This window comes from Gracilinanus agilis, chromosome 4, assembly GCF_016433145.1.
Source record: "Gracilinanus agilis isolate LMUSP501 chromosome 4, AgileGrace, whole genome shotgun sequence".
Classification (NCBI taxonomy): Eukaryota; Metazoa; Chordata; class Mammalia; order Didelphimorphia; family Didelphidae; genus Gracilinanus; species Gracilinanus agilis.
In genome coordinates, this window is record NC_058133.1 from 193,742,683 (window position 1) to 193,751,522 (window position 8,840).

The 8,840-nt window shown below is 46.3% G+C and overlaps 1 protein-coding gene across 1 annotated transcript in view; it reads right to left on the bottom strand.

Annotated features, from left to right (window-relative positions):
* Positions 1 to 3,756: 3,756 nt before the first annotated feature.
* The window catches only part of PPP1R1B (protein phosphatase 1 regulatory inhibitor subunit 1B), a 15,998-nt gene continuing 10,914 nt past the window's right edge, over positions 3,757 to 8,840 (bottom strand). Inside the window, exons 5-7 of the mRNA XM_044674342.1 lie at positions 6,390 to 6,593; positions 4,057 to 4,185; positions 3,757 to 3,886 (exon numbers count right to left, since the gene is read on the bottom strand). Of these exons, the coding sequence (XP_044530277.1) occupies positions 3,837 to 3,886; positions 4,057 to 4,185; positions 6,390 to 6,593 (383 nt within the window). The 3' untranslated portion in view covers positions 3,757 to 3,836. The remainder of the gene's footprint in view (positions 3,887 to 4,056; positions 4,186 to 6,389; positions 6,594 to 8,840) is intronic.

Genomic DNA, 8,840 nt, shown 5'->3' on the forward strand with positions numbered 1-8,840 from the left:
CACTAGGGGGGAAAAGTTACTAAAAGTGTACAATCAAAAAGTTTGCAGACTACTGCTCTAAGGAACCAATCCATTCATTGAACGAGGATATTTGTTGGCGGGCAAACAGCTCTGTGCCAGATCCTGGTGGAGAGGCACAGTTTAGATATGACCCAGTCCCTACTCAAATTTAATAATAAAACTTAATCTAGTAAAGAGATAAGAAACCAACATAGATTACTATACAAGTACATTAAAGTTGCAATTCAAGTACTATGGGGACAGGAGAGGAAGGGCTTTATGAAGGAGAAGCCATTTAAACTGGACTTTAAGATAGGGATGAGATGAGAAAGGGAACACCTAGAGCAAAACAATATTGAGGCAGTGGCTTGAGTGCTGAGCTTAGTCAGAAGACTTTGGATCTACTATGGTTATCTAGATGGTACAGTGGGCAGAGTGCTGGGCCTGGAGTCAAGACACCAAGCATTTATTAGTTGTGTGACCCTGGGCAAATCATTTAACCACTGTTATTTACATCAGTTTCATCACCAGAGTAAAATGGAGCTAATAATAGCATGTCCTTCTTAGAGTTTTTATGAAGATTAAATGAGATAGTGACTGTAGAAGGTTTAGCACAATACCTGGCACATAGTATTATATAAATGTTAGCTATTATTATTTCTGCCTCTGACTTTGGATCATTTAAGTCCTCTGGGTCTCATTTTTCTTACCTATAAATTAAAGCACTGAATGTTTTTCATTCTTTCCATCTCTAAATTTAGGGTCCTAAGTCAACTTTGTATAGTCCCCAAAACAGTCTTACATCAGTAAGGGTAACAGTAGTATGAGATATGACTGATTGTGAAATGCCTTGAATGTCCTGCAAAGGAATCTAGACTTCATTCTAGGCAAAAGGGGCTCTGTGGGGATTTTTCAAAGAGGGGAAGGCATGAGTACTTTTATTGAATAACAAATATTATTCTGGCAAAGGTATGCTGAGATATAGAATTGACTTGGTAACTGTTTGATTACGAGTGGGAAGAGTCAGTAATAACCTCATGGTTTTGCTCATGGAAAAAGAGTGATGCCAAGGGGCAGTTAGTTTGACTCAGTAGATAGAGCACCAGGTCTAGAGTCTAGAGGACCTGGATTCAACTCTGGCCTCAAATACTTCCCAGCTATGTGATCCTGGACAAGACATTTAACCCTATTTACCTAACCCTTGCTTTTTAAAGTGATGCCACAGAAAGAAATAGTGAAATCAGGAGTCAGTTGAGGGAGAACTATAATGAGTTTGGTTTGAGGAATATTTAGTTTGAGCTACTAGTAGGAATTTCTGTTAGATCTATTCTATAGGTTGCTTGAAAAAAGGACCTGGGGCTTAGGGGGAAAGTTGGAGTTGAAGATAGATTTGGGAGTCATCTGTGGAAAGATGTCAGTCAACAAACATTTATTAAATACCTCCTACATATCTGGCATTGTGTCAAGTGCAGAGGATACAAAGGCCAAAACAGTCTCTATTCTCAAGGAACTCAGTCTGATGGGGAGACAACATGAAAACTGTACAAACAAGGAATGTACAGGATAAACAGGTGATCATCTCAGAAGAAAGGCATTAGCCTTAAGGAGGATAGGGAAAATATTTCAGAAGATGAAATTTTAGCTGAGACTTGAAGGAAGCCAGGGAATCTAGTTGACAGAGGTGAGGAGAGAGAATATTGAGGGCAAGAAGGATAGCCCCTGAAAATACCAAGAGTCTGGAGATTAAATGTCTAGTATGAGGAACTGCAAGGAGGGCAGTGTCTCTGTATCACAGGGTATGTGGAAGGGAATAAAGTGTAAGAAGGTTGGAAAGGAAGGAAGGTGAAAAAAGTATTGGAGTTGGAGATGAAGAAGTAATTTGTGACATCAGAAAGAAGAGTTGCTATAGAGGTGGGAATGGATGGTGATGAAGCTGAGGCATCTTCAGGCACAGATACCTTTTTAAAGAAGGGTGTGTTGGTACACACATACTTATAATCCCTGTTCTCCTAACATCAAAGGTTGGATGGATTGCTTGAGCTCAGGAGTTCTGAGCTGCAGTGTTCTAAACTTGATTGCACTAAGTCCAATATGGGGACAGGTAACTAGTCAGCCTAAGGAGGTGCAGATTAGTCTAGGACAGACACAGAATGGGTCAGGACTCCTTGACTGTTCAATAGTTAGGATTGGGCATCTTCTGGCAACTATACTTCTAGCCTGGGTAAGAGAGGAAATGCCTGTCTCCTTCTACCAAAAAAAAGTGCTTTTAAAGAGCTCTTTGTCTCAGTTATCTCCCTCTCTGCCAGAATACCATGAGAAAGTTTTTCTTTAGCACACAGCTGTGCATAAAGAAAAAACAGGAGAGACTCCTCCTTTAGTGTATTTTGTTTGTGTGAGGCTGTAGATAACTGAGACTAATGCAGGAGAGCTCTTTTACCCATATCCATTTATTTTTTTTAACCATTAGCTTCTTTCTTAGAATCAATACTAAATATTGGTTCCAAGGTAGATGAGTGGTAAAAGCTAAGCAACTGGGGTTAAGTGACTTGCCTAGGTTCACACAGCTAGGAAATGTCTCAGGTCAGATTTGAGCCCAGGTTCTCTCAACTCCAGGCCTAGCTATCTAGCCACTGTGCTACTTAGCTGCCCCTACCCATACCCATTCTGCCAAACCCTCTGACTGGTTTTGGGGGAGAAGACAGGAAATAGGAAGTGTGAATTTTCCTCCCATGAGTTACCAAATCTGTTTTATCTGTCATGGGAATTTCTATAAATCCCACTTTCCCCCTCCCCCAAATGTTGAACTGAAAGGAGAGTAACTTATGCCCTGATCCTGGTACCTGGATCAACTTTATTTTGTGATCCAAGGCCAGTTAATCTTCATCCTTCAAGTCCAGTGCCCCAACTCTGGAGCCCAACTCTCCCCTGCCTCCATTCTCCTATAATCTAATCCCATTTTCCCAAACAAAATCTGTGAGCAGAGTATAGTTATTTACAAAGCTTTATTCCAGCAAGGGAGGAGAGCAGGCCCATTGGCAGAGGTAGGGAAAAGGGAACATGGGCAACAGGGCGGATTGAGGGTGAGGGGAACCTTGTCCCACTCCCACCCATAACAAGTACATATCTCCACATACATAGGCTAGGTTGCATTCCTGGCATCAAAGCAAAACAAAACAAACACAATTCCCCCAGCCTTTCTCAGGGTGAGGAGAAGGGCTCCCAGGGACTCAGGCATCCAGGCTCCCCATCAGAAATGGTAGGAATAGAAGCAATTTCCAAAAAGTGGGAGAGACACTTGGGCCCTGTGCCCTGGGGAAAGCTAAATAAGGGTACAATAAGGGGTACATCAAGAGGAAAGCCAGAGGAACGGGGGAGTTCTCATCTTCCCCTGCTTCTTCCCCTACCCTGGGCTTAGGGTCCTGCCCTGTGGGTCTCCTATGCCTAAGAAGAAGGGGGCTCCAAGAAAGAGAAATGGTAGGGGATTCAATCATTGAGTCCAGGGTCTTGGAATCTTCAGCACGAGGCCATGATAGGAATGGGACTCAAAACTAACTCAACCTCACCTCCTCAGCTGGGGAGGGGGGGGAATGGGGGAGAAGTCTGGATGGTAAGGGTAGGCATTGGGCAATGTCTGGGGGCCCTGGGCATCAACAAAGGGACAGGCAAACAAGCAAACACATAGACTAGCCTCGGTCTCCTAGGTATCAGAAAGCTGCAGCCTTGGCAGGTGAGAGGTAGGGGGTAGGGAGTGGGAAACAGTGCTGTTCCCCCCATCTTCCTCCCTCTTCAGAGGGCCAGGGTTGTCCGTAGCAGGAGGAAACAGCATTCAGGGGTGTCTATGTGCCAGGGGCAGGAGGCCCAGGATGCTGGGTCCCCTCATCAGGTTCTGTAAGACAAATAGGAAACTGGTTCAGAATGCAGCCCTCTCTTCGGGCCTGCCCTGTGTCATCTGAGCCATACCTGAATGCAGGCCCTCAACCAGTCCCTAACCCCCAGTGCCTGGCCTGGAAAGGGCCCCTTTGCCCACTGCCTCCTCCAGTGCCCTCTGTCTCTCACCATTCTGCACAACCTCTTCTTCTTCTTCTTCTTTGCCTTCAGAGGTTCCATCCTTCTGGGGCTCATCCAGTGGGGGTGGCCGCTCCCATGGTCCCTCCAGGCCTTGGCCACAAGAAGTCTGTTGTACAGCTATTACATGTGAAGTGGGAGAATGGAAGGAGGAACAGAGGCAAAGAACTCTGTTTATCCATCTGGCCCTCTCTCTACATCTTTCCTCAGCTCATTCTGCCTTGGCAGCATACGTATGTATGGTATCGATAGGCTAATATTGTCTGTCTCCCTTTTCTTTTGTCTCCCTGTCTGTCATTCTCTGCTGGTCCAGCTGAGTGTTTTGTTCTTTGACAAATTGGTCCCTTTCTTGCCTATCCTCTCATTTCCCCTGAGGAAAGGCAGATTCCTCTTCCTAGATCACATTCCATTTTTTTTCTCACTGTTTTCTTTGGGAGAGGGAAGAGGGAGCAGAGCCCCCTCCAAAAAACAATTCCTCTCTTGCCAGTTTTGCCTCTCCCAGAGGAGACGCTGGTTTCTCTCTTTAAAGAAAGCAAGCGATTAATTTGGGGACAAAAGTTCAGACAGTTAGTTGGTTTATGGAATAAGAAAGAATGGTATTCTCCTTCCCATTCTCTCCTTCCCCAAGATGAGAAAATAGAGAAGCAAATGTTCACCTTCTTACCTTGGAGCAGGACATTATTGAGGTTTCTTTATTCCCATGGTCAAATGGGAATGTAAACACTAAAGTGCTATATCAGTGATGGTTATTCATGTAACTATATTTCTGTTTGACAGGCCCTTTGGGAATAAGGCCTAAAATGGAGCAGGACGGCTGGAGGCTAGATACGATGTGAAGTATTACTATATGAAAATGACAAGGAGGGGGCAGCTAGGTGGCTCAGTGGATAGAGCACCAGGCCTAGAGTCGAGAGGATTCAGGTTCAAATCTGACTTCAGCTATATCCTAGCTATGTGACCCTGAGCAAGTCACTTAACCCCAACGGCCTGGAATCAAACCCCAAGATTGATTCTAAGACAGAAGGAAAGAGTTAAAAAAATTTGACAAGTTTTTAACATCACTGTTCTAAGAAACTTTTCTGCATAAGGCATATCCCCAGTTCAGGATTCCTCTATAGAGACAGGAGGTCCTTCTGAGGTGTTTCTCTGGGCCTGGAAGACCTTCCAAATGGGGTTTCTCTCTAGTCTTTCTGGGTACTCCCTCGTGTGGTTTTCTGCACCTGGGGTTCACCTTTAGGGGGTCTCTCTAGATCTATGAGCTTCTCTCTGGAGTCTCTCTGGCACCCTTCTGGGGCATCTTTCTTGGTCTGAAAAGCCCTCTGTGGGGTCTCTGGATATCTGGAGGTCTAGAGCTCTATCCATAGTCTACATAGCAACACCCAGCTGTGATTCCCTGTAGCCTCGTCCTTTTGCAAGCCTTCAGTTTCCGCTTCTGGATTAGATGATCTCGAAGCACATTTTGGCTCTGCCAGACCACAGTGCTATCTCTATGTTTAGGATCTTCTTGTGCCTTCACACAGGCTGTCTCCATACCTGGAATACACTCCTTCCTCCCCTCTCTCATAGCATCCCGTTCTCACAAGGTCCTTGGGAATATGTGTCATTTCATTCTTTATATCTGGATCTAGCTCACTGAAGCACAGTATGGGCACTCGAATAAATGCTTGCTTGTTCAAAGGAGGGGGAAGAGGCTGGAACCAAATACTTCAATTCTCCATGCAGACACTAGAGGGCATTGATCCCCTCACCACTGGCCAATGGTTTGGATTCCTGAGTCACCTTTGAGTTGAGGGTGGGGAGAGGAAAGACTTGGAAGGGCAGCCCAGAAACACAGGAAGCTCGAGAGCTCCGCTCATCCTTTCCCTCACTTCTAGACTGACCTGCATCCATCCTCTGTGAGTAGAAGCTCTAAGGGAAGGGGTCTCTCCAGCACCCTCAATTCTGTGCCCCTCTCTTGTCTTTACCTGCAGGGAATATCTTCTAAATTTAACTTAAAATCTCCCTGTGGCAGCTTATTCCTCTCCTCTTGTCCCAGTCTTAGAGGGGATTTGGAGCCAGAAAATATCTTAAAGAATACCTTATGGATGGACTGGAATAGAATAACTGGGTGCCCATCTTCAATTTAAGAAGTTAGAAACGTGTTTTTATATGTAACTGGGGAAAAAAATAAAATTCTCTATTAAAAAATAAGATTAGGTTTAGAATATGTTCCATAGGCAGTGAGGCTATCCCCCCACAGTTTTGGAATGTCATAGGTATAAGAGATACTGAGAGCCGGAAAGGAACTGCTCAGGAACCCACCAATCTCAACCCTACTAACTCACCAGGCTTGTTTCTGCCCTTCACAACCTCTGCCTGGCTGGAGTCATCTTCCTCCTCTTCCTCCTCCTCCTCTTCTTCCTCCTCTTCCTCTCCCTGACAACCTCGGCTTCCCTGCTCACCTTCTTCTTCTTCCTCTTCATCAGAAGGCTGATTCTCACTCAGGTTGCTGATAGACTGCAGGTGTGATTCAGCAATGCGCTGGACAGCTAGCACAGAGAGGGTATCATGGGTCATCATGTGATCACTTAGGGCCATATCAGAGAATGAATCAAAGAATTTGTCCCTGGATTCGGGGTATGGAAAACTATGGCATTCCTACTTATAAAACAGAGGATGCCACCCATTTTTCTTGTGCCCCATTATAAGGAAAGGGTTAGAGTTGCTTTTAGCAACCAAAATGAAAAAAAAAATAAAAACATGGCAGAGGCTGATGGGTGAGGCCTACTTAATGCCAGCTGTACCCATGATTAGCTCTGAGGTAGAGTTTCTGGCCCCTAGGATCCTGGCAAAAGGGAAGCTCCCCCACCCCAAAATACCCTGTGCCAGGCACCAAAGCCCAGGAAAGACCAAGTGGGCAGAGAATTGAGTCAACGTTCTCTGGCCAGGAAGCCAGCAGCCAATATGGCCTGCGATTCAGCTGGAGAGTGGGCCATATTCTGGAGCCAGAGTGACAGTGGGCAAAGAGGAAATGCCCAGCTGTTCTTCCCTCCCCAAGGACAGAAGGGTACCTAGGCAAAGGGCTTTCTTTCAGAGGGCAATATGGTGGTGTCACAGAAACCTATCACTACTGCCACTGCCAGGGTAGACATGTGCTGTTTCAGAATCACCTCTTTTTTTTTTTTTTTCTGGCAGACAAGACCAATAATAGTTTGAGCCCCTGGACACTCTGCCCCATAATCATATGATCATAGATAAAGAGTTGGAAGGGACCTTGGAGATTCAACCCCCTCATTTTCCAGATAAGAGAACTAAAGCCCAGGGAAATTAAATGACTTCCCCAAGGTCATGGAGATAATAAAAGTCAGAGGTAGAATTTGAACCTAGGTCCTCGCCAAAGCCATTGCTGTTTCCACTGTGGTCTAGCACACTGGGAATGTTTCTGGTTGGCCCTGGGGGATGAATATCCCACCCACTCTAGTGGGGGCTCCCAATTTCCTGGTCATTGATTATCCTTGGGTGCCAGTCCAGCTACCCCTAGTTGAATTGAGTGCCTCCCTCTAGGTAACATGGGGTGTTCACAGTCATGAAAGGAGGGTAATGCCAAGTTGTATTGAGGTAAACAGAGTGCCCAGGGACCCAGAAGTTCCCAGCCCAGCCCCTGCTGGCTTGACCCACATCCCCTCCTTCCCAGCTCCCTCTGCATTGACCTAGAAAGCAGAAGTCATTACAGGCCTCAATTGGATAGGGCTGACAAACAGCAGGCTGGGCACAGACCTTGCCAACGGGGACAGCACAGGCATGGTTCCACCTTCTCCAACAGGCCTATAGCCAGGGAGGAGTATAGGGAGGAGTTATTCTAGCTTGGACTACTTGGGGAAGAGTGGGGAAATGAGGGGCAGACACTGAAGGACAGTGGGGGAGATGAAGGGCCTAAGAGAGTGGGGGCAAGGGCTAACAGGACACCAGGGGAGGGGGAAAGGGGCAAGGTTAGGAAATATTGGGGGAGTGGGGAGGACACTGGAGGAGAGAAGTAGATGAGGTAAAAAGTCTAAAATGATTTCTGAGCATTGAGACATTAAGTAAGCAACAAGGAAAGGAAATGTAAGGTAAGACACAAATCAATCAGCTTTCTTTTGGGTGGTCACAGCTCAGGTATTTCTTCAGTGGGCCAGATCCAGCTTCCTGCCCTCTTCCAACCCAACCCCCACAGTTTGGGCACACCTCCTTCTCCTCCCTGATCCCCAGTTTGGCACAGTTCCCCAGCAGGGAAGGCCCAGGGGGGCCCATCCTGGCTGGAAATCTTGCCTGCTGAGCCTGGGAGCACAGCGGTCCCGGCTTCTGCCAGCTCACTGGATGGCAACAGTGCCTCCATTGTCTGCCCACTGGTCCCGCCTCCCAATGGCCCCTCCACCCCCTTCCCTCCACACCCCAGGAGACCCGGGCCTTCACTACAGTCTGCCTGACTTTCTGAAAGTTAGAGACGCAATAAAAACATCATAAATCTCTCCACCCTTGTCCTTAGTCTCTCGCTCCAGAGGCTTGTATCAACTTAAAACCTAGGACCTCTGTGTCCTTGCTCTCCTTGAGCCCCTTAAGGACTCAAGAGCTCAGACCAACCCTCTTCTCTCTCTCCAAATGTGTCCCTCTCTTCTTCTTCTTTTTTTTTTTTTAATTTTTTTTTATTTTTAAACCCTTAACTTCTGTGTATTGACTTATAGGTGGAAGAGTGGTAAGGGTAGGCAATGGGGGTCAAGTGACTTGCCCAGGGTCACACAGCTGGGAAGTGTCTGAGG